The sequence below is a fragment of the Anthonomus grandis genome, chromosome 14, assembly GCF_022605725.1.
Source record: "Anthonomus grandis grandis chromosome 14, icAntGran1.3, whole genome shotgun sequence".
Lineage (NCBI taxonomy): Eukaryota > Metazoa > Arthropoda > Insecta > Coleoptera > Curculionidae > Anthonomus > Anthonomus grandis.
Genome location: NC_065559.1, coordinates 5,052,752 through 5,078,776, shown reverse-complemented (window position 1 = coordinate 5,078,776; position 26,025 = coordinate 5,052,752). Strand labels below are relative to the sequence as shown.

The 26,025-nt window shown below is 33.5% G+C and overlaps 1 protein-coding gene and 1 long non-coding RNA gene across 6 annotated transcripts in view; one reads left to right on the top strand and one right to left on the bottom strand.

Annotated features, from left to right (window-relative positions):
• LOC126744542 (eukaryotic translation initiation factor 5) overlaps window positions 1–26,025 on the top strand; it is a 43,351-nt gene that overhangs the window by 5,247 nt on the left and 12,079 nt on the right. The window contains exons 2-5 of one of the 5 annotated variants that reach the window (XM_050451997.1): window positions 218–338; window positions 17,263–17,353; window positions 19,148–19,447; window positions 25,888–26,013. In XM_050451997.1, the coding sequence (XP_050307954.1) occupies window positions 25,942–26,013 (72 nt within the window). In that variant the 5' untranslated portion in view covers window positions 218–338; window positions 17,263–17,353; window positions 19,148–19,447; window positions 25,888–25,941. Of the gene's footprint in view, window positions 1–217; window positions 339–5,043; window positions 5,177–13,540; window positions 13,835–13,891; window positions 14,015–14,562; window positions 14,625–17,262; window positions 17,354–19,147; window positions 19,448–25,887; window positions 26,014–26,025 lie in introns of those variants that run through there. The other 4 variants (XM_050452002.1, XM_050451998.1, XM_050452000.1 and 1 more) reach the window with 4 other exon arrangements.
• LOC126744544 (uncharacterized) lies at window positions 6,775–12,866 on the bottom strand. The gene is made up of 2 exons (XR_007663220.1): window positions 12,640–12,866; window positions 6,775–12,108 (listed from the first exon to the last, which is right to left on the bottom strand). It is a non-coding gene; the product is annotated as an uncharacterized LOC126744544 (long non-coding RNA).

Here is a 26,025-nt window from a genome sequence, read left to right as displayed (position 1 = left end):
ATCTGTCAACACTACTAAAAACAAACTAATTAATATATTTAAGTACTTGACCACAAATCGCAAGAGTAATCCAGAAAAAGTTGGATCACATTTATTTATCCTTCATAAGTTTAACCTAATTGGGCATTAGCGGTGGTAAATTGGATAAAACCTATTTTGGCCGAATTAATATAATAGAAAATAAAGCTCAAGTTAAATATATATATTTTTTTTGCAGTGAGGACACTCAAGTTTTCTTCGCCTGGAGTAAGGAATATCGTCATCTACTCAGTTCTCTTCAATAAGTCGTTCGTCCGATTGGGCGCTATCGTTTTATATGACTTTAGAAAGACACAAAGGTAAGCAGTAATTATAATAGTTAGGGAAACATCAGATTTATGAAAAGTAAAAGAAGTACAGTACGGACATAAAAGTTTAACTGAGCTGCAGCTATATTAATAAGTAAAATTAAAAAACATGAATTTAGGTTATTTTACTATTGTCAGATAAAATGAGGGTGTTTTCTTTCAATGTTCAATATATCCCTGGAGTGGGTATATTTATTTTAATTGAATCTCCAATTATTCCTTTTTTTTTAAAGAAGGCTGTATATGAATAATGAATTATTGCATATACAGCAAATAGATAAAAATGACCACTCATATTCATTCTTAATTTTGAAACTACACTTTTAATGAATTATGAAAGATATATCAATGTTGCTAACTAATTCATAGATGACATGTGTGAAAGAAAACAAACATCAAACAGACCTGCTCAAAGCTCTCTCTATATGATGTTATTATTATGTAGCAGGAGGTCTATTGAAGATAGACTTCAATGGTTTAATAATCTAATTAAGGTTCAATAAATGTATTCCTAAGGGTTATGAAATGATTGAATTATTTAATGTGTCAACGAGTCAAGTTGGATTGGCCTTGTATACTGAAGGAATCAATAAAAGAGAAAAATTAATATCAGCCTTGCAAATAGGCAAGCTTGCTGTTTATTGACTAGATTCTGGATTGTAGTATGTTTGATGCACCTAAGCAGTTATAAAACTAATGAAATAATATTGGAATATGCTGCACAAATTTGGATGCCATCTGCCCACATTCACATAGATTACATAGAAAAAGTGCAAAAGAGTATCATACAGAAGCATGCTGGCCAGCTTCCAATTACAAGCTTATTGGACAAAAGAAAGAAACAGGCTGTGATTTTTATACACTCTACCCTAAACAATAAAAAATATAGAGACTGTGATTTAGCTATAAGTACATATATCTCAATGTTCCTAAGATTAATTTGAGAATTCTAGATTACAGTTTATTCAAAATCGACCTAGTGAGCCCTTCACCCATAAATAGAATGCTACTGATATGTAACCACATACTTAAAAAGAATCACATAGATATTTTTAATATAGCTTAACCACAATTGCAAACTACTCTTGCTAATGTTTATTAGGCCTTAGGTGGAAAGTCAATTGTGTTTATTTTATTCCTTGTTTCCTTAGATGTAAATTTGTATGTGTTTGCCCTTTTCAATTTTATGTATGTTTCTTTTTTCCATGTTGTTTTCTAGTTTAGTCACTGAACTATTTATATTTTTATGATATTACTTGTAATTACTAGTTCACTGGTGTTTGTAATGTGTGCCAAATAAATAAATAAATATTACCTTACTATGAATACATCTTCCACATTATATATTTATATTTTCAATTTGACTATTAGCAATCCAGGAATTAAACTAGTACCTTTACACACTAGATGATTACTTTTAATTAGTACATTTTTTGTTATATATTTTGTGGTTGTCTATTACTTGGATGTGGTTGGAGAGAAGTACTGAGGAAAGTGTAGTTCCCATTATTAAAAAAAAAACATTGTAAATGGGCTTTTTATATTAAATATTGGATTAAGGGTATAATTAACATAATTATAATCCAAAAATTAATATTCTACTCCTTCCTATACATCTTTGTATTAACTCTATTTATACTTCTCCATAATAAACTATAATTATTGTTAGGGTGCTGGGAATAAATATACAAGAAAACCATATGAGCTAGGCGTGGGGTAATAATAATCCTATTAGAAAAACCACCCTATTCATCTCCCACTTGTTCCATTTATAATTGTAAGAAAGATTTTTTTTGTTTCATTCGTTCATTCATGGAGACACCTACAGGTCTTCCACCCTCATAAAAGGCTGCTCCAAAAATAAACTGTATTATCGGCTCTGCCTACAGGGTGACAATGACAGAACAGTTTCTATAATAGTACTGATGGGCAAGTGAAATTAAACCCTTAGTGTATTTGCTTTGGTGTATTGTTTAGAAAATTTCTTTGTTGGTAAGTAAATGATCAAATATTAATGGAAAAAAACAAAAGATTTTCTTTATCATATCCTATCGTAAGTTTCTTGTTCTGTCGAACGCTTATGAGATCTCTGCTTTCAACTGCTGAGGTCTTGGTTGCTGATAAGTTTGTTTTGGAAATTTTATCAGTTGATAGTCTTTGATGACATTTGAACTCTGACACACTATAATAAGGTTCTTTTTTTTGTTATTTTTGCTTTTTATTTGTCTATTCATATTTTTCTGTACAGGGTGTAGTTAAGAATACAGGGAAGCTTCAGGATAATGCATCAAATTATGTTATGTTATAACAATTTTTATTCAAGTTGCCTAATTTGTTTTTATATGAGCAAAATTGTATGGACGCTTAATAATTTGTATAAGATATGTTCAATAAAAAAAACAATAATAATAAGAGAGGGTTCCCAAAACATGTCGGGAATTAAAAAAAAGTGGAGGGAGACTGCAGGATTTTCATTTTACCTTAGTCTACGATTGCGCTGCAAGTATGGACTATTCCTTCACTATCAAACAAATTTGTTTACTAATCCTAGCCTTTCAATGTTCTAAGAAAATAATTTTGGTGATTCCTCTTTTTACCGGGATTAAACTGTAGAATCCCGGGATTTCGGGACACTTAATTCTGTCCAGAGTGTCGCCAACCCGGGATTGTCATTATACCCTAATCAATACGAAAAATTTCTAAAGAAACATTCCTACAACACTCTATTATTAGAACTTATATTTGGTTTTAAAGGCCAACTAAGGTTCTCAGTATAATATGGCTACCCTGTATCAACATACAGGGTGTAAATAAATAGATGCGAAAAAATTCAGGGGTTGATTCTTGGGTAAATTTTAAGAAAAAAACTTTATATGAACGTATATTTTTCTTCAATCTATAGACTATAGACTTTCATCTATCTATAGATTTAATCTATAGACTTTCTTTTGTCCGAGGTTGGGCATTACGTGTTTATTATTAATGTTTAGATGTGATTCTAATTTTTGTTTTAAACCAAATGAAAGAAAAAGAAATTAAATAATCATAAAAAATGTTGAAAATTATTACCCTCCGCCATTATGCAAGAGTCTATATACGTTGCTGCATTTGTCGACGAATCCGACAAAAAATTCCAAGAAAATTTTGAATTACGGCACATGATTCGATTTCTCAAGTCATGAATATCCAGTACCGGAATCCTGATGTACATCAAAGTTTTTAAATGACCCCATGTGATAAAATCTAGTGGATTCATATCTGGTGACCAAGGTAGCCAAAACTGAGGACCGCCTCGGCCTATCCAACGATTTGAACACGTCTAAATAACGACGTGCTAATAAACTAAAATGGGTAGGAGCCCAATCGTGCATAAACCACATTACTTCTCTAACATCTTGAGGTACCGCCTCAGTAGTCCTCGAAGTATGCCTTGGAAAAAACTTGGAGAGTATGTTTCCCCATTCAATCCCTGTGGTAGAAAATGTGGGCCAATAAGATGGTCTCCAATGATTACATTTAAAGAAAATTGTTGTTTAATGATGAGCTTCAACTATGGCATGGAGATTTTTATCTGCCCAAATGTATTGATTGCCTCTCTGGAAAAATTAGCCTCGTCGGTAAACAGAATCTGCCTTAAAAACTAAGGGTTTTTCTCAATGACTTCTAACATCCAACAAAAAAATTCAGGATGCCTAGGAAAATCTCGTGGTAATAGAGCCTGGCCCCGTACGTGATATGGATATAATAACTGATCCTTTAAAATAGTCCATACCGTCATATAAATTTGACATGTAGCTGCAGACCAATTTTTCTAGTACTGCTGTCAGGTTATTCATCAAGTACTGCTACTTCCAATTCCGGTGTTCTAATATCGCGTTGACGACCACAATCATGTGTTCTTGGTTGAAAAGTTCCAGTTTCTCGTAGTCTTTGATGAAGGCGTATAAATAATGTATGATGAGGTGTCATTCGTTGAGGGTACATTTCAGCATACATTCTAGATGCTTGCAATGAATTTCCGTTAGCAAGACCATAAACAAAATGCATTTCTGCATTTGAATAATTTGCCATTTTGATGAAATGGGTCAAAATTGGACAAAAAAGTTTCTACTTTAAAAGAGGCAAGAACTGACAATTAACCAACAATCATCAACAGACATTTATTAACAGGTTATATTTTTCATCAAAAATATTTACTTGCACTATTTAATTGCAATATAAACCTTGCACGAACGTCACTGATACAGATAAAAAAAATTAGTGAGCCTCAGAAAATGCCTTTTGATGCATAGAAAATGCATTACAGGGGTTTTACAGGTATTGTAAAAAAACATATTTTTCTTCAATCTATACCACCCGGTATCTCAAAAGTTGAGACTTTTAGGGCATACGTTCATATAAAGTTTTTTTCTTAAAATTTATCCAAGAATCGGCCCCTGAATTTTTTCGCATCTATTTATTTACACCCTGTAGATTGCCTCCTACGCCGCAGTCCAACAACACACGGCAACGGTTGCGACCGCAAAATTCCAGAGAAACCCGATCAATCGCGTTTACCGCGTCTGCGTCCCTGGGGCTTTTCGGCGCACGTCCGGGAAACTCGACGTCTCGAAACCCCCCTCGTTTCCTTGACGGGGAATCGGGTAGTTCTCGCCGAGCCTATTTACGTATTCGATGTGCGAGGGTGCCCCCCGGTCAAGAGGCCATCACCACCATTGCAGGACCGCAGCGGCGACGGAAAACGGGGCGCCCGATGCGCCCCCGTGCCTCCTCAGACGCGAGAGAGGAAGGCCTCCATTTGGCCATCGCAAATTTGCCCTTAACATACGGTACGTTTATGGCGCAAGGAGGGTCCTTCTTCTAGGTCATGGATCCAGGTGTAAGAATGACATGGCTCTGTTTAAATTTTATTGTATGCCTGTTTCATATTAGTTTTTATGTGAATTTTGTTGTTTGTTCTTTTGAGGATGCTTTCCATTGGGAGAATGTGTCAAGGGAATGTTTCAGACATGTATTAATTCCCGGTCATAAGTAATTTATAATCAAACAAAATCCCAAAAAACACCTGAAAAATACCATAGATTAATACTACTTAGATAGATAATATAAATACTCTATTAGATAATAATATATAAACTCTCCTAAGAACCAATGGAACACTGAACGCCGATTGACTGTTGCGCCCTCTGAATTTCGAGGAGTACTACTAACCGTAATTGAAAATGGCTTTGTGACGTCATAATAGCGGGTAATTTAAAATTTGATTATGGCGCCTAATTTGAATTCCTCTCTACTATACCGTGCGCTTAAAATTAGTGGGAAATGCAAGGTTCTTTCAGAAATTATAGAAAAAGTGACAAATTAAGGACTTTATTTAATATGGGGACAACAAAAAAGTTCCAATTTAATACTTTTTGAATCTGCCTGAAAAAGTGTTAAATTGCGACTTTTTTTGTCCCAATATGAAATAAATTCCTCGGTTTGTTTCTCTTTCTGTTTGCGTACTATAATTTCTTTTGGAATCGAATGTCTAGAAATAGAAATTACATTTTGAAGTATTAATTTTTAAAATCATTCAAAAAAATAAGATCTTATCCCATTTTGCCATATTGTCCGCCTAAGATCCTATGATATTATTAAAGATGTAGGTGCAGTTTTTAACTTTTAATCCATAAGCATATTCTGTTGTCGACTGCTGCTCTATGTGATCAAAAGTGGTCAGTTCTTTATAATTGTGATCTGAAAAAAGACATTTTTAAATGGAATGTCCTATACATGTTGAACTCAAAGAAATAAAAAGATATTATTTTATTGTTTTAAAACATATCACACAACAGTGGTGTCAGTCTAAAAGACACATTACTAAGTATAATATTTTTTTACTGTGATAAAGCTAAATTATTAATTAAAGAGCTTAGTTTAACCCAAGCAATTTACCATTAAATTAAGCTGGCTTACACCTCTGGTGGGGTCACTTGTTATGAAGACTATTCTAACTTACCGTGTATTATAAGCCTGGGAGATTAACTGAATGTATGTCATCTGGTTTAAGACCCCTGCTTGAATAAATGGGGAGTAAAATAAGTTTTACTAAGATTTTCAAGGCTTAAGAACCTGAACCCAAATTAGTACCACATAACGAAACAATAAAAACTACATATCGCACCCCCGTTAAAGAATTAAATTCACTTGAAACCTTTATTTATCACTTACTATGAAAAAATACAAGTTAAATGTTATTTTAGTGTAAAGAAAAATATAATTATAGTTTTATGTTACTGGTGCAGTGATTTGTTAAAAGAAATAGTTTTTTGTAATTTTTAGTTAAAAAAAATATACCCCAATATTGTGACACTTTTTTATAACAAAATACTATTTTGACTTTCAAATAAAACTAGTGAAATATAAAAAAAACACAATAAAGAACTTTAAAAAAAAAATATTTTTTTATTACAAAGAATTATAAAATACTGAATAACAACTCGGAATGTGATTATTATGTAACAAATTTAATAGATCTTTTTTCTTGTTCTCTTTAATGCTAAGTTCACTTTTGTAGGCATGTTGTAGAGTATTTGGTATATTAATATTTTTTTTTCTTCTGCATAAATCTACTTGCTTAAAGTCTTCATCTTTATAGGATGTTTTATAGTAAAGAGTGGTCGGATTATCTTGATTTAACTTAAAAACCTTTACTTCGGTAATCTTAAGGATTTAAAGCCCGTCATACCTATCTCGTCACACAGTGTTTTAAGTGAATAAAAATCCGGATGACCGAGTTCATTTACATGATAGCGTTCTTTCCTTTTTTTTTGCTGTAAGAATAATTTGTGCATACTGACTAGGCACGTAGATAGGACCAGATCTTAAACTTTTCTTTACAGCCTTTTCAATAGTTGAATGAACAGAATCTCCTTCACTCTGACTATGCCCGCTATTAGATATTTTTGAGTTATTGAGTGTATTTTTGGGTATTTGGACCGAGCATAAATATACAGTAATAAGCATAAATATAAAGTCAAGCCCATCTTCACTTTTAGAAGTGTCTTAACTTTTTTTTTATAAAATCAAGCACACATGAACCAATCTCATCAGGTCCCCTATTTCCATGCCCTTCATGCCAGAAGTAGCATTCCGTTAAACCTGTTTTTAATTCAGACACGGTAAAGTTATAACAGTTCAATTTTGATTTGTAATAGATTGTAATAGAAAACGGACACAGTTCCTTGAGGAACAGGAAGAACTGCTTGCAGATCATAAACTGACACCACATCATTGGGACTAGCTTTTTCCTTTTCTTGGTTTTTTTCATTTCTTGATAAATCTTTTTCTTCTAAATGCAATAAATATTTGCTTTCCAATTTTTCCTTGGCATCCCTTGTGGCAATTTCATAAGCATTGAACAATTCGCAACGATCTTTTCTGGGGATGAAAAAACTTATATTAAATTCAGTGTTAAAAATTTTTGAGAACATCACTAAATTTGCGTGAGGTAGATTATTGTCTTGACATTTTTGTTTGTAGTCATTAAATATATCGGTTAAATTTTTTCCACTATCAATGTATTCCCTAGTAGTTTGCAAGCGAAGGTAATGACTCTCAATACGTGGAAAAAATACTCGATTTCTTAGTTCTGCTCGGATTCCCTTATAACCCGGTATTTTTGTGATCTACTTGATGAGAACAATCCGCTGGTATAGTTAGTTCGAATTCGAAAAAAAATATTTTTTTCTGAAAAAAATCCAAACGGGGTATACCCGAAAAATGAAAAAACCCAAACTTTGAAGACCGATCTCTCGGCTTCTATGGGAGCTATGGGAAAAATTCCGACGGTTTTGTCTTAAATTCGTCGTTCTGAATCCAACGAGACCATCCGCAAGGTCGTAGCTTTTACGATAGCCGAGATATGGCATTTTTGATGCCCATTTTTGGCCTCAAAAACGAGGTCAAAAAGTGACAATTTCCGAATTTTCAAAGTGCTCTCATTCCCTTATTTCTGATCTAATCCTGTTATAACCCGGTATTTTCGTGATCTAGTTGATGAGAACAATCCGCTGGTATAGTTAGTTCGAATTCGAAAAAAAATATATTTTCTGAAAAAAATCCAAACGGGGGGGTATACCCGAAAAATGAAAAAACCCAAACTTTGAAGGCCGATATCTCGGCTTCTGTGGGAGCTATCGGAAAAATTCCGACGGTTTTGTCTTAGTTTCGTCGTTCTGAATCCAACGAGACCATCCGCAAGGTCGTAGCTTTTACGATAGCCGAGATATAGCATTTTTGATGCCCATTTTTGGCCTCAAAAACGAGGTCGAAAAAATACTCGATTTCTTAGTTCTGCTCGGATTCCCTTATAACCCGGTATTTTTGTGATCTACTTGATGAGAACAATCCGCTGGTATAGTTAGTTCGAATTCGAAAAAAAATATTTTTTTCTGAAAAAAATCCAAACGGGGGGGTATACCCGAAAAATGAAAAAACCCAAACTTTGAAGACCGATCTCTCGGCTTCTATGGGAGCTATGGGAAAAATTCCGACGGTTTTGTCTTAGTTTCGTCATTCTGAATCCAACGAGACCATCCGCAAGGTCGTAGCTTTTACGATAGCCGAGATATGGCATTTTTGATGCCCATTTTTGGCCTCAAAAACGAGGTCGAAAAAATACTCGATTTCTTAGTTCTGCTCGGATTCCCCTATAACCCGGTATTTTTGTGATCTACTTGATGAGAACAATCCGCTGGTATAGTTAGTTCGAATTCGAAAAAAAATATTTTTTTCTGAAAAAAATCCAAACGGGGGGGGTATACCCGAAAAATGAAAAAACCCAAACTTTGAAGACCGATCTCTCGGCTTCTGTGGGAGCTATCGGAAAAATTCCGACGGTTTTGTCTTAGTTTCGTCGTTCTGAATCCAACGAGACCATCCGCAAGGTCGTAGCTTTTACGATAGCCGAGATATGACATTTTTGATGCCCATTTTTGGCCTCAAAAACGAGGTCGAAAAAATACTCGATTTCTTAGTTCTGCTCGGATTCCCTTATAACCCGGTATTTTTGTGATCTACTTGATGAGAACAATCTGCTGGTATAGTTAGTTCGAATTCGAAAAAAAATACCTTTTTCTGAAAAAAATCCAAACGGGGGGGTATACCCGAAAAATGAAAAAACCCAAACTTTGAAGGCCGATATCTCGGCTTCTGTGGGAGCTATCGGAAAAATTCCGACGGTTTTGTCTTAGTTTCGTCGTTCTGAATCCAACGAGACCATCCGCAAGGTCGTAGCTTTTACGATAGCCGAGATATGACATTTTTGATGCCCATTTTTGGCCTCAAAAACGAGGTCGAAAAAATACTCGATTTCTTAGTTCTGCTCGGATTCCCTTATAACCCGGTATTTTTGTGATCTACTTGATGAGAACAATTCGCTGGTATAATTAGTTCGAATTCGAAAAAAAATATTTTTTTCTGAAAAAAATCCAAACGGGGGGGTATACCCGAAAAATGAAAAAACCCAAACTTTGAAGACCGATCTCTCGGCTTCTATGGGAGCTATGGGAAAAATTCCGACGGTTTTGTCTTAGTTTCGTCATTCTGAATCCAACGAGACCATCCGCAAGGTCGTAGCTTTTACGATAGCCGAGATATGGCATTTTTGATGCCCATTTTTGGCCTCAAAAACGAGGTCGAAAAAATACTCGATTTCTTAGTTCTGCTCGGATTCCCCTATAACCCGGTATTTTTGTGATCTACTTGATGAGAACAATCCGCTGGTATAGTTAGTTCGAATTCGAAAAAAAATATTTTTTTCTGAAAAAAATCCAAACGGGGGGGGTATACCCGAAAAATGAAAAAACCCAAACTTTGAAGACCGATCTCTCGGCTTCTGTGGGAGCTATCGGAAAAATTCCGACGGTTTTGTCTTAGTTTCGTCGTTCTGAATCCAACGAGACCATCCGCAAGGTCGTAGCTTTTACGATAGCCGAGATATGACATTTTTGATGCCCATTTTTGGCCTCAAAAACGAGGTCGAAAAAATACTCGATTTCTTAGTTCTGCTCGGATTCCCTTATAACCCGGTATTTTTGTGATCTACTTGATGAGAACAATCTGCTGGTATAGTTAGTTCGAATTCGAAAAAAAATACCTTTTTCTGAAAAAAATCCAAACGGGGGGGTATACCCGAAAAATGAAAAAACCCAAACTTTGAAGGCCGATATCTCGGCTTCTGTGGGAGCTATCGGAAAAATTCCGACGGTTTTGTCTTAGTTTCGTCGTTCTGAATCCAACGAGACCATCCGCAAGGTCGTAGCTTTTACGATAGCCGAGATATGACATTTTTGATGCCCATTTTTGGCCTCAAAAACGAGGTCGAAAAAATACTCGATTTCTTAGTTCTGCTCGGATTCCCTTATAACCCGGTATTTTTGTGATCTACTTGATGAGAACAATTCGCTGGTATAATTAGTTCGAATTCGAAAAAAAATATTTTTTTCTGAAAAAAATCCAAACGGGGGGGTATACCCGAAAAATGGAAAAACCCAAACTTTGAAGGCCGATATCTCGGCTTCTGTGGGAGCTATCGGAAAAATTCCGACGGTTTTGTCTTAGTTTCGTCGTTCTGAATCCAACGAGACCATCCGCAAGGTCGTAGCTTTTATGATAGCCGAGATATGACATTTTTGATGCCCATTTTTGGCCTCAAAAACGAGGTCGAAAAAATACTCGATTTCTTAGTTCTGCTCGGATTCCCTTATAACCCGGTATTTTCGTGATCTACTTGATGAGAACAATCCGCTGGTATAGTTAGTTCGAATTCGAAAAAAAATATTTTTTCTGAAAAAAATCCAAACGGGGGGGTATTTCAACTTTGTCGACGACTGTTCTTGTAATTCGGTTATTAATATCCAGCGTAGACATAAAGAAAAATTTACATACGCGGACTGGATCATCATTGACGTATAAAAATAAAATGCATTATTATGTTCTCTAGGTTTCTGAGCGCTTTTCGAAAATATCTTGTCTTATATTTTCATCTATTAGAGCATTTCAGCCGGCATTTATCACCACAAGGAGGTCTAATACTTCTGGCTTTTACATTTGTTTGAGATTTAGATCTTGAGGTGTATGCTTGACCTGAGTTCCGTAATTTCTTCGCTTTTTTGCTTAACCATTCTTCTGTCAGTGCTACTCGCTTCTTTCCTCTTTTTTTAGGCTTGAGAATTTGAGTATTTACTTCCGGAGTACCTCCTGCTTGAGGAGCTGTATCTTGAGCGTTTGCACTTTGAATATTTGCTACTAAAGTGTTTGCTGTATGAGAGTCTAAAAGTTGAATTTCTGACACTTGAGTATTTTTTGCTTGATTTTCTGGTTCTTGATTACCTCTTGATTATTAACGAATTCAGTGTCTAATGCCTGGCCAACAACGTTTGAACTCGATAAAGAAACACTGCAACTTGAATTATTACTACAACCCGAACAGGAACTACCACTTGATCCAGAAGAGAACTTGACGAACTAGAATCACTGCTATCATCAGATTTATAGTTAGGGTCCTTCACGGAATCATCATCATTATCGCTAACCAAGTCCGACATTTGAGCATTGTTTTTCAGTTCTGGTGAAAACTCAATGCGTGGGAATGAAGTGCAAGGTTTATTATTGTCAGCATCTTTGGCCGTATTATAATTTGTATTGCAGTCAAAATTAGGTGCAGCATTTTCATCTTCGACGAACTGTATTTCAGGTATTTTTAAGATTTCGTATCCTAAAAATCAAAGAGGCATTATTATAGCTAAAATACAAAAGTTATTAGGACTATAAAACTAATAATTATCCGCTATCTGCATGTATCCGTAAACTAATAAAATACTTGACAAGCAAAAAGGCTATGTAAAAGATTATTGTTAATTAAGTTACAAATTTTGATATGCGCATATTACGCAAAATTTGTAAGAAAAAAGTAAAAAATAGTTTATTTCACTTTAATGGTTTTTATTTTAATTTTATATAAAATATTAAAAGATGTTTTTTGAAAACTAAATGACATTGTTAGCATTGTTTTTCAATGTTCTACTAAGACTTTATATTACTCTGATTGCATTTTTATATTCACTGGTGGATCCGCCGATTCCATCACACATCGACCAATACATTTTTATGTTGTATTGAATGATATGGATAAGAATTTTTTATAGAACCGGATTGGTGATGTGGTGGTGTGCAATCGGTGGATCCATCAGTGAATATAAAAACGCACCCTCTTATTCAGACATGCAATTATTTAATATCAGCTGACCTGAATTCAATGCTTGATTTGGCTCTGATGCATTATGCTCTGGCTTCTTCTCCAATGCGAGAGATATAATTCTGCGTGCTCGTGAGCTCGACATTGCGTATTGGTAAGGTGTCACAAGTTTCTACAGAAAAAAATTAATTATAAATAGTAGTAATTTCTGAAGCCGATATGTCAAAAGTGACATCTAGGGACAAAGTGAAAATAATGACAAATATGTTAAAAGTGACAAAGACATGACATTTAGGTTAACTAACCGGTGCATTGTTGCCAATACAGGATAATTATCCGGTTTATCTTACAAATAACGCGATCTTAATAATTTTAGTCTATTTACTTCTCATAAGATTATCTGTTAAAAAAAGGCAGCCCTATATCAATGACAATGTGTAAGGGTATACAATTTTAAATAAATTATTTCAAAAGGAACTTAATGTTTAAGTCAAACCATCATAACACATTATCCTACAAAATAAATATTTTAATATCTTACGATTAATAAACCTTAAATGAGAATCCAGTTCCTTTCAAATATAATAATATAAATTAGTGATTTTAATAACGTATACTGAATATCCAAAAATGGTTGTGTAATTTTTTTTAAATATATTTTAATATCATTGAATTTTTTGATGATGGCCAGATTCAAAGCCGAAACGTCGGATTTTAAATATAACATCTTAAGAGAAAAGATGATAATTATTTTTATAAAACAGTCTTCAAAAAAATTTCCTTCCAGCTAATAACACAGATGTCATTGATGTGATAATTCCTTTGTTTCCAATAGGGGGCGGCACCATTAGTGTTTCTTGCGCATAACAACGAACTACTTACTCTAAACGCGACTTTAGGTTTTACTATCAAGTAGCTTGCGGCTTTTCGACTTTGACAGTTAGTTGACATATTTTTTTGTATTTTTTTTGACACGAATTTTTCGCGCATTTGAATCAAGATTTTAATGTATTTTTCATACAAATCACCGAAGGAACACCACTATTATGCAAACAGCGGGCCTCTACCCCTACCCCACGACTTGCCGCAAGCAATTTCTCAAATGAGGCGAATTAATCAGTAGAAAATCAGCTTTTCATTGCTTCGAAAATTTCAGCATTTTTATAAATTAACAGTTTTAGTAAGCGCATTTATGTTCTTCTAAAGTAATGTAAAAAAGGAGCATTTATTTATTGCAGGTTTTAGGGTAAGTGTGTGTTTTTTTTTAATTTATAAAAATTTATCCCTCTTTGTTAGTAGGCTAATTTCATTATTATTGTCTAATTTGACAGTGATTCTTTCGGCGACAATTTAGCATGAACGATTGTATTTTTAATTATTCACAAGCCCTATTTAGAAGACGAATTGAGCTAATCTATGTAAATAAGTAAGTTTTAGTTTATTATATACCATTAATTGTTTAGTACAATCCCTTACTAAGGAAATACTCATCTACTAATATTCCGATCATACCGAACTTAATTCATAGTTTTAATCAAATACATTAACCTTGGCAAATGCATTTTGTGAGTTCAAGTTCGACCATATCTTAAGTGTAAATAATAAATTATTTGCATAACAAGCACGTTAATTTATATAAACAAGTACATAAATAGTTTTTTTTTTGATAAGCTCCCTTTATTTTTGCTGTTCGACCTATTCAGGTTAAGATTATTCAATGCTAACAGACGTCACTGGAAATTAAGTACTAAGCCTCGATAGTTAGGGTAAATACCTGACGCACGTTCACGTTTTTACATGGCTATTAGCAAATTGATTTATTTGTACCTCGAAAAAAGTCGGAAAGTAATTAGCCTTAAATATCACAATATATATACATACTTATAAAATTATCAAAGTTAACGCCTCCTCTTGATATCATTTGGTAAGTGACTGTCGTCGTGAGTGGTGGGTTCTATGTGTTGATTATGCATTGCACATCAAATAAGAAGTGGACTAATTTTCTGTTTTTTAATAAGTGACATCAGGATTACATGGTTAGTAAACATATTGTGGGTGGTAAATAAGAGTAATAATCCAGAAAATTGAGTTGTGGGTTAAGTATTTTGGATATTCTCACAGTTTTAGGTATTGTGGTCGTGTATTTCGGTCTTTTTGACCTGACCACATGTTGCACTAGGACAAATACTGCTTCTATAATAAGTCTTTCCAATTTGACACTTTTAGTAATACAAAATTTGTATATGTTTAGCCAGAGATTTTATTTATAGTATTTTTTACAAACACTGAATGTTCTTAAAAGTAGAAACAAATTAACATAAATTCGCAATAAAGAAACATAAAACAATATTCTAATATTAATAAAAATGCGACTAAAATATACAGGGTGTCCCGAATTGCAGTGTCCTTTAACAGCGCATTCTGTGTTCAGATTAAGTTTTCATTTTCTTCATAAACATAGAGTCATAGAACATTAAGAAGGTAAATCATAGATTTCCTTTTAATGTCATAATCCTAAGACTATGGTTTCTTAAGACTCCAGGAAAGAAATAAATTCCAGATTCCAGACATTTGATGCATGAATTTATTATTCCAGGCAGTTGGGTCATAGAACATTAGGAGGTTAAACCATAGATTTTCTCCTAATGTCATAATCCATAGATTCCATTCATGATTCCCTAAGATTTCAGGAAAGAAATAAACTCCAAATTCTAGAAATTTAATGCATGCATTTATTATTCCAGGCACTTAGGTCATAGAACATTATGAAGTTGAACCATAGATTTCCTTTTAATGTCATAATCCTAAGATTTCATTCATGAATTTTTCAAACTCCAGAAAAAAAAATTCCAAATTCCAGGCATTTGATGCTGTATTTATTATTTTAGGCACTTGGGTCATAATAAAATAAAAACTATGACTTAGCCTCTTAATGTTCTAAGACCCAAGTGCCTGGAATAATAAATTTATGCATCATGTAAAAGAGAACGTACCCACTAACTTAACTAGACAAAGTTCGATTTTTTCAGAACCCTTGACTTAAATCTCGATTTTCTCAAAAACTACCAAATTTTCAAAAAAAATTTAAGAATACTTTTTGATAGTTAATTTTCCATTTTACAACTTTAATAAATACACTTTTTTCCGATTAAGTAATAATTACCAAGTTAGAGGTCAAAATGTGACTCAACTAATAATAAGTGTTTATTTAGCATCCGTGTCACATTAAAATACCTTAATAGGTATAAAATTGTAACTAAAGTTAAAATTATGGAACATTTCGAAGAAGAAAATTATACGAGAATAAATAAAATTAAAATAAAAAATATAGTATATAAAATAAGACCATATATAAAAAATCTTACATCCTAATCTTACTGGTCTTAGGACTTCGGGAGGTCTTTTTATTTCCATGTTTACTTTTAGTTTTTAATGTAAATGAGCATTGTTAAATGATTGATTGATTAATTGATGTTTGGAATCTGGAATTTATTTCTTTCCTGAAATCATTAATAATGGATTTTATTTTATTATTCCAGGCATTTGGGTCATTAGAACCTTAAAAGGCTAAGCCATAGATTTTCTCTTAATGTCATAATTCTTAGATTCCATTCATGATTCCTTAAGATTCCAGGAAAGGAATACGTTCCAGATTCCAGACGTTTGATGCATGTATTTATTATTCCAGGCAGTTGGGTCATACCTTTAAAAAATGTTTTTTAGTCATAACTTTTTTTATTATTTAATTCCCTACCTTTTTTTAATATGATGCAAGGTTGTCGAGTAAAAGAATAAAAACCATCTCCCATAGGTTCTATTTCAGTTTACGTGGACCTAAATAGTTTTAAAGAAAAATATTACTGGGAATAATATGCATCCTGAGACTCATAATTCACTATCAAAAACGATTGATTTATTGATGAATTCCATCTACTGGAAGAGTGCACCGAAGCAGAAACCGTCGAATATCTGAATGATTATTAGTATAATTTCACTGAAGCCATCTGAATTATGAAGAATTTTCTTACAGAATATTCAAAGTTCTCAAAGGAAATTTTAACGGGAGCTGACATCCGTGGGCATAAATGAGGTCCTAAAACGCAATCTAGGAAATTCAGAGTTTACTCTCAAGAAATGACTGATTAATGAATATAGTTAGAAGTACTCACTTGAACCAGAAAGCTTCTGCTTCTCTTTTTGCAGCTTCACCAAGGAGTTATCAGAGGCCAAAGTACTTGGAAATCCTCATGAATCATCTTTGTTTTACATTAGATTAGGTGTAAAGAGCTTGGGCTTGTCTGATCCTTCTCTGAGGACTCCTTGCAGAACACACTTTTAATGCAGAACAAATTGAAGGAGGATGATAGTAATTATTAACATTCCTATGTCCTGTTGGTCTAATTTGATATTTTACTGTTAAACCAAAAAGATATGAAATCCTAGTCCAATATATATTTCTCAAAAAAACGTAATTTTTTTATTAAACATACGGTCCTTAGCTCCAGATTGTGATACCATGGTACCCGAAAGTATCCCAAGCTGAATAAATCTTACTATTTAAACTTACTTAACGATGGGTTTCTTTATCACAAAGGTCCTTAGATATTTCCTTGCAAATACCTATAACAGTTGGAAATATTGTAGATATTTTTAATTTTTTTTTCATCTTTTCAGAGACATTATTAACCAAAAGTATAGTTGGGAGTTCGGGGCTCGAGCCAGCGAGGTGTATGACTTCGCAGCGTCGAAAGCTTACCCCTTATAGGTAAGTTTAATTTCCTAGTTAAGTAAAAAAAAAAGTAAATTGTTTCATATATGGTGTCTTTGTGGGGGGTCCTATTATCTCAATTCGCATGTAACTGCATTAATCAGGTCAGGTAATTTGTGGTATTTTACAAAGTCGTTTATTTTTACAAAAATGTATCGCTTCTGGGAAGAATAATTGTATTATTATTTAAGAGTCCAAAGTAATTGCATTATATACGATATATTTGTGTACAAATGCTTGAGTAGATGAAGTAATCCGATATAGAGATAACAAACAAAAATCATTATTGAATAATAAAGTTTCGAAATATACAGGGTGATTCAAAATGGAGTGCAAAGATTTCAAGGGCGTATTTAGCAGCCAAAAATAAGAACTTTTTTTCATATAAACGTATGTCCTAACTTGCTTCGTTTTCTAGATACAGAGTAAAAGTTTTTTAATTAAATGGTTTTTTTATCGATTATTCAAAATCCTTTCAGCCGATTTAAATAAAATTTGGTACGCTTATTTGTCGTCATAAAGGCCCTCCTTTGGTGGGCATAAAATAAATTTAATAATTCCAGTGGCGTTTCAGGGGGCTACCTACTTGATACTTATAGGTAAAATGATGGTACGCCACCGCTTTTTTGACAATTTAATATTTTTTTTTAGATTAAGCGGTCAATAATGTAACTTTCTTGCTTCTTGAGCCTTACTCGTATCTAGCTTTGTTTCCAGGAAAAAAAATCAAAATCTGTGGCTGGCCCTATTAAAACAAATAATAAATTCGCATCGATTATTGAGATTCATTTAATTTCTTTTCAAAATTTAACTTAGCCTAAGTAACAGATACATACAAAAGCAGATTTTCATAATAAAAAAAAATTAAAAATTTTATTAAAAAACTTTTACACTCTATATCTAGAAAACGAAACCAGTTAGGACATACGTTTTTATGAAAAAAACTTCTTATTTTGGGCTGGTAAATACGCCCTTAAAATCTTTGCACTTAATTTTGAATCACCCTGTATAGAAAACAAGAAAATTAAATTTATATCCAGAAAAAAAACACAATTAAAAACAAAAATTGATACTGGCGGTATTTCAAGCGGTAGAGTAAAACGTTCGTTGCCCTACATGATACTATTTTAAAATAGATGATACGACGTTTCGTCTTTCACCGTTCATCACCAACTCCTTTTTTCTTATAGGTGCCATATTTACTTATAATTTATTTAAATAGTCTCTTCAATTTCGACGATAAGTCGCATTTGCTAGAGTGTCTTTGGCTTACTTATGTGTCTACTAAGTCATTGCTCATTTTCACTTGTACACTTAAAAAAGAAATTCCTTAATTTAAACCTGTACCTTCATTTAAAGTAATCCTGACTTTGATATATTTCTATGAAATATTTCTTTACATCAAAGTTTGTATTTCTTAAACTTTATAGACATGGCTCAAGTACTCCTTTTTTTATAGAAAGATAAGTAAACTATTATTTGAAAATCTCCAGATAATCGTTTTGAGAGATACTTTTAGTTTATTAAGTATACAAAGTTATTATTGTAAAGACTAAGTTCATTCGATTAAGGTAAATATATTCTTTCTTTAAGATGCGGATACCATATTACAAAATACAGAATTATTAAAGTTATTTAAAACTGATCTTGAATTAAGGCCTTTAGTATTTAACATTACATTATTCTCTCGAATTTGGGACACCCTGTATATAAATTAAAAGTACCTATAATTTAGTCTAATACCACCTATACTAACAAATCTGCAATTTATGAAGCATTATTTTTTTTTAGGAATACGAAATTCGCTTCCAATAGGCACCGGAAACTGCAGCCTTTTAGAGAAACGTGACTCGTCGACCCTGCCGATAACCACATCAACAAGTGTCATCGCCTACCGTCGCGTATCGTTTTTGTTTCTCGTCCACGATTAACCGACCACTAGTTCGTCCGTCGGACGGCAGCCGACTATCGTGCGTCGGACTAACCACCACCCTTCATCCCCCGCCATTTTACTTCACACTTTGAACCCCCCAACCGTTTGTCCCACACGCTCCCCAGTGCTGTCCATTTTGACTATTTTTTTATAATTAGGTAGGTGAACATTTTTTTTTTAGGAGCTTCTAAATATCATCTATTGTCCCTCAGATACTGTCGAAGCAGAACATTTAATTAAAACTAAAAAAGGTTATATGTTTCGCACCAAAAGTTCCTATCAAATTTTTGTAAATATGAATACACAGGGTGCTTACTAAACATGCGGCAAAAATTTAAGAGATTATTCCTTCGACTGTTCTTAGTATATTTTGTGAGTCCTTTTATGAATTTAATAGGACGCTTTGTTTCAAAGATCCGGATTAAATTACGAGACAGTTTTACCAGTAACCAAAACTCTTTATTTTTATCTCGACACGTGTTTCGCTAACGATCAATAAAACAAATTGTAACACTAACTAAACTATATAATCGACTATAAGGGAATGGACCTTTATCCCTCTTAAGAATGTTGCATTTAACTCAAAAAGGTTCATAAAGACCTCTGCTAGGAAAAGAGAGAGGCAATTACCCATGGCTGTACCTTCCAGTTGTTCATAGTATGAGTTGTTATATTGAAAGATATTTTGTGACATACAAAGTTTTGTTAATTTAATTATTTCTTGGATATTATCGAAACCATTACTTTCCAGTAATTCAATTAGATATTCCAAAGTTTCTGGTATGGGAATACTTGGGAACAAAGAAAATACATTGAAAGAAACAAGAATTTAATTTTCACTTAGAATTAAATTATTGACTTTTAAAATAAACTGTTGGCTGTTTTTGACTGAAAAACATTCATAAGGTAATTTTAATGTCTCAAACTGCTTTACTAAAAACTTTGAATTTTTGTAAGGTTTGGAGATCCAATAGTGGAGACAATTGGTCTCATTTTATTGCCAGGTTTGTGGATTTTTGGTAAACAATATAATTTTGAAATTGTTGGGTTCGAAAGTTGTAACTTGAATTTTTCTGAAGAGGAAACCAGGTTTTTGCAGTCATTTGATGCTGTCTTAACCCGCGAAATCATTTTTGATAAAGGGTTTTTAGAAATCTTTTTGCATGGGCCATTTTCAATAACATCATCAACTCCTTTAAAATATTCTGGTTTGTCTAAAATAACAACTTTGTTTGCCTTGTCAGCTTTTAAATAGAAACAATCTTTTTCTCTCAGTCGTTTAACAATATTAGAACCCGATGTGTTTTTTGATTTAGTAAGATTCTTTGTAATTTGGTTGCGAATCGTTTCTCTAGAAAAACCTTTTGAAGATTCTGGCAAGTACTGAATTGATGATTCAACACTTACTACAATCTCCTCCAGGTTGTTTTTGCAATTTGAAACTGGTGCAAAGTTTAGACCCTTATCAAGTTTTTTCTCATTAAACGAGAGGATCCGGGGCGAAAAAGACTTTTGACAATAACAATTATTTATTACCAAATATAACATGTAATGCGACAATCCAATTTTCGTCTCATCGATTCCCGAACTCTTTCAAAAACACCAGGATCGTTTCTTCGTGATTGCGTTACATCCAGCAATTATCCGATCTCTTAACCCTTTCTTTACCGCAAATAAATATCATTACATCGCCCCTATTCCCAGACTTTTTGACAAGCCTTAAGCCCCAGTGACGTATTAATACGACACACAGGAATAAGACAAATGAAAAGCTTTACTTAAGATTTAATTACGAAATATTAACGAGAAGTAATTAACAAAGATCTAGGTAAATAATTAACATTTTTTAACAACTTCTTAGTATAAAACCTTTGTGTGATATTCACCGAGATAGGGAGCGACACACAATCCAACCAAAGTATATAGATTTCAATAGATGTTAGACTGTGATCCAACGTTGCATTCGTTGCACATATATCTGGAATCTCGTCGCTTTTTTTTCTCCCGAGTTTTAGATTGTGAACAAAGAATGCATCTTCAAACTTTGTTGTTTGGTATGATAGCAGGAAAATGACGCTCCGTAAGACGCTGTTTGATTTGGAGCAGTGGACTTTGTTGATGCAGTTTTTGCTACATTATATCTAAAATAAAATCGGTTGCAAACAATATAGTAATTTCTAAAATAATAATTTACCTCTCAAGAAGTTGCCGAGTAAGATGCAGTTGATAATCTGCTAGTGGTAACTTTTCTGGATGTTGGGTTACAAATAATGCGTGGCTGTTTAAAACATATAGATCCAAGATGCGAAAAAAGAGTTTCTTGTACCATTTTAAAGTTTTTCTGACGCCTTCTGTAGAACTTCACCATATCAGTTCTATCAACTGCTCCCATATTTTGGTTATAGTCGACCACACATGCCGGTTTTTTTATAAATTCCCCTGTTTTTCTGTCTTTTATTTAACTGTTTCATTTCATCTTTGTGGAAAGTTGTCAACATGTTAACGTCGCTACGATTATTCCATCGGATGGCTAAAATATTTTCGCTAGCCTTGGATGTTGTCTGACCCTTGTCCAATCTCCCTGTTAGATCCGGCATATGCTTTCTGTTTGTCCTCACTGTATCACATGTGTTTTATTTTCAAATAAATAGGTAGAAGGAGCTGGTGAATACCAATTACCAGTATAGAGGGAGTGACCTTTGTTCAAATAAGATTGCATTAATGTTGGTACAACTGACCCTGATATGCCGAGATCTTGATACAAGTCAATACCTGTTTTTGAGCCTGTATATACGATACAATTTAAAACGTAGCCCGTCTCACAATCACACAAAAGGAACAGTTTCATGCCAAAACTTTTTATGTCGTTTCGTTCATATAAACTGCTTGAATAACAGGCGTCCTTTAAAAAGCATTCAACTCTGATCGATTACCAAATTCTGGAACGGAACAAAATTCTGGGCAAACCTAGTTTTAATTTTGTCGAAAATCCCTCGATCTTTGTGGAAAGAGTCGCCTTTAGTTTGTTGGGCATTGTCTGTAAAATGAAGGATGCGTAATATTATTTGATATCGGTTTTTAGATATCACTTCCCAAATATCGGAGTGTATAGACCAATTCTCTACTAATTTGTTTTTTCTATGAAGGGCTGAAAGGAAGAGTACAGCAATAAAACTAAAGAATTCTTTTTTAGTAATTGGTGTCCAAATTATTTATTTATTTGTTTCTGCTCTAAAGCATATTTATTAGTTTCAGTTATTATAATATCTATCATGTGATCATTAAAAATAAAAGAAAATAATCTGATTCTTTTGAAGGACTTGTCATGTTTTCTAAACAAGCGCCAGAATTTGTATCGTCAAAGTTATGTACTACAGGAATAAATTGGTGATTACTCCATTTTATAGAAAAAAATTCATCTAAGGCGTTTTTTACTTCTCGGATTGCTCTATTTTCCTGTAAATGATTGCTATATGTTTCAGTTATTTCACTCTCACTTTCTCTAAGTCTTTCGGGGCGCAAAAGTTTATCACTTTCCTGATCACTAGTTGTCGCACTGTCCGTCGGTATAAACTCACTTCCACTGTCAATGTACGGATCATTATTCGAATACAGACACCCTAGAATTTCATTTATATCGTCCTCTGCAAGGCGACATACATGAACATCACTGTTACCGCGTTTTCTTTTTTGCGATGTACCCGGATCACTTGACGCCATTACATCTACTCTGCAGCGTATTACACTTGGAACTGTTCAAATTGCTGGATCGATGGCAATGAAGGCGATGAAGGCGATGGATGTTTTTGTTAATTTTCGCAAATGCCGTATATTTGCGGCACTGGTTTTAATGGCATTTATATTTAAACGTAACAATACGACACTGGGTCTACATGCACGTTAAGACTGACGTATAAATATGACAGTAGGCCTAAAAATGTCCAAACTTAACAAAGTGTCGTATATATGAGGCAGCGGGAATTCCCAACATTTGGTTGGTGAACGTATGTATACGGTACTGGAATTGAGAGACAAACTATGGTTTGTCGTATATATACGTCACTGGTAAAGAAAGGGTTAAATCTTCTACATCTTTCACTGGGGTAGTATAAACTAATGTCTTTAGGTGGAAATAATCCAGGGGGCTTAGGTCTGGGGATCGAGCAGGCCATACGTGAGCTCCATCTTGACCAATCCAGTGATCTTCGTATGTTACTGTTAAAGCCCCGTTAGTGTTCCTGGCAGAAATACCAGTCCAATTAGGAAGTCACCAATAATTCCCACTAAGTCCGAGAACTAATGTTGAAAGCACCTCATGTGAATTTTCTTCTTCCCAAACATAGTTATTGTGAAAATTCCTTATTGCATTTCTCCATTTACAGAATGCAATACGTGGAAGTAAATCTGTAGGAAGAAGAATCTTCTCTAAGAATCTTCCAAACTGTCCCGTCACTTACATTTAAAGTATTTGCAACTTTTCGAGTAGAGGTACCTGGGTCTTCTTCTACCACGGCCAGCACATTCTCTACTAGTTCTATCGTTCTTACTGTCATTAGCCTTCCTGGTTCTCCACTTCGCTTCAATGCTCCTGTTTCACGAAGTAGTTGATGTAAATACTTTGGAAGGTTTAAGTATTAAACACAGAAAATACTCGTCTAATTTTTTCTAAAATGGTGACACTGATTAACAAACTTAAGTTTAATCGAAATGTTTTTAAATGATACCAACGTAATTTTGGTAGTTTTTTAATTACTTGGTAGGTCCAGTGTAGTACACTGTACTTTTATTTCGGCTAAATTAGTAGCCGATTAAAACTATCAAAATTAAACGGTTGAAACTCTTTTTTGCACGGTATTTTCGAAACAAAGCGTCCTATCAACAATCATAAAAGCACAAAATATCCTTAGAATAAGTCCAACGAATAATCCTTTAAATTTTTGCCGCATGTTTAATAAACATCTTGTATAGCAGAATACAAGACAAACCTTAATAAAATTCTTATATACGAGAATGGCGACAATGGATCTGGAGGAAATATGAAACAAATTGTATAAAAATTTTTCCCTTTCTTCATTTACCAATATGTCCTGTGACCCGAGCTTTTCAGATTATTGCTTAATTACCAATTAACGTTGGTTTTGGGATAAAAAAACAAGTCTAAATTTTTATTATTTTAATTTTTTTTATATAATTATTAGCTTATATTAATTGGTATTGGTGTTCCAGTCATGCACTAATACCAAAATGTCATGTTTACTATTCAAATAACCCTGGCAATTAATTTATAAAATACTAAAGTTATCTACAAGATGTAATACTAATTGTACTTACTTCTTTGCGATGCCTTAATAAGACTCACATTTATTCATATCCCACGTAATATAATTTACATTTAGATCGAGACCATACTTTTCATTCGACCTGATACAATTAATACATTAAAAGGATGCTTTACTTAATTTGGACCAATTTAATTAAAACTAAATATAAATTACGTTATCTACGTGATTAAACTAAATTTTGGCGAGAGCTGCTGCCTGGCTTCTTTCACAAATAAAAGGGGTCAACTGTTTAATTGTGTCCACGAAAATGTTCTAGTGTACTGTATTATTTTACTTTAACTGAAGGACGACTATTAAACAAAATATACTCATTAATTCGCTCCAAATATAGGAAAATGGAATAGTTTGGCAGCTTTATTGCTGTCTCTACGTATGCCTATGCTAACCGAATTCACACACAATGTTCCTCTTCACTTTTTAAAACTAATAACATGGGCACTTATACAACAATGGATTAATTTTTTGTATTAACTCACGACAACTTAAATCATTAATGATTTAATGGTTAAGAGTGAATCGGGGTAATTCGTGAGCAACTTTGACCATGACTACGAGTGGTAACCCACTAAATCTTTGCGAACAACTCGACTGCTACAACTAAATTTGACACATTGGTTTACTTAGTGGATTTTAAAAGTATGGATTTAATCAAAGAAATTAGTGTCTAAAAGCTAAGAGCCTAACAAATCTACTTGGAATTCATGTGAAATAATTATGGTGAATTAATGAGAATAGAGAGTAGCATAATAAATATAAAAACACAGATCTACGACGCTCCGATCGTTGTTTGGCTCTGAAAAATTGATGTGCCTTGGACATACGTATCGATTTATTTATAGTCTATACAAGTACAAAAAATTATTTATTAGTAATATTGTGCCTAGTGTTTTAATAATTTGGTTTCTTTTCCATCTTGGTCGCACACTGATTCGCACATTCAAGGTATAATCGGCGAGATGTAACTATTACACAGTTCTCTTTTGTTAACTTCTGGTCTCTTTGACTCCAATTTTCCTCAAGATACAAACATAAGTGTTAGATCAACACAATAAGAGTAAGAAAACTTGATCTGCTGGAGACAATTGATTTACTTTTAAAATTCCAGATTTTTCAGAATGTAAATGTTATTTACATTCGAGACCCATCTACTTTTCATCGATGGGTGTGACCTAGTGGGGCGAAACATGTAACCGAAGTTTTAATTAAATGATCTTACAATACCGCTCTCTCAGTTCTAATGGCTTTTTCACTTTTAGGTGTCCATAATATCCTTGCTCTTCCTTGTGTTAAATTAGATAACGAGCATCAAAATGAGCGTCAACGTCAACCGTAACGTTAGCGATGTTTTCTATCGTTACAAGATGCCTAGGCTTCAAGCCAAGGTACTTTGCTAA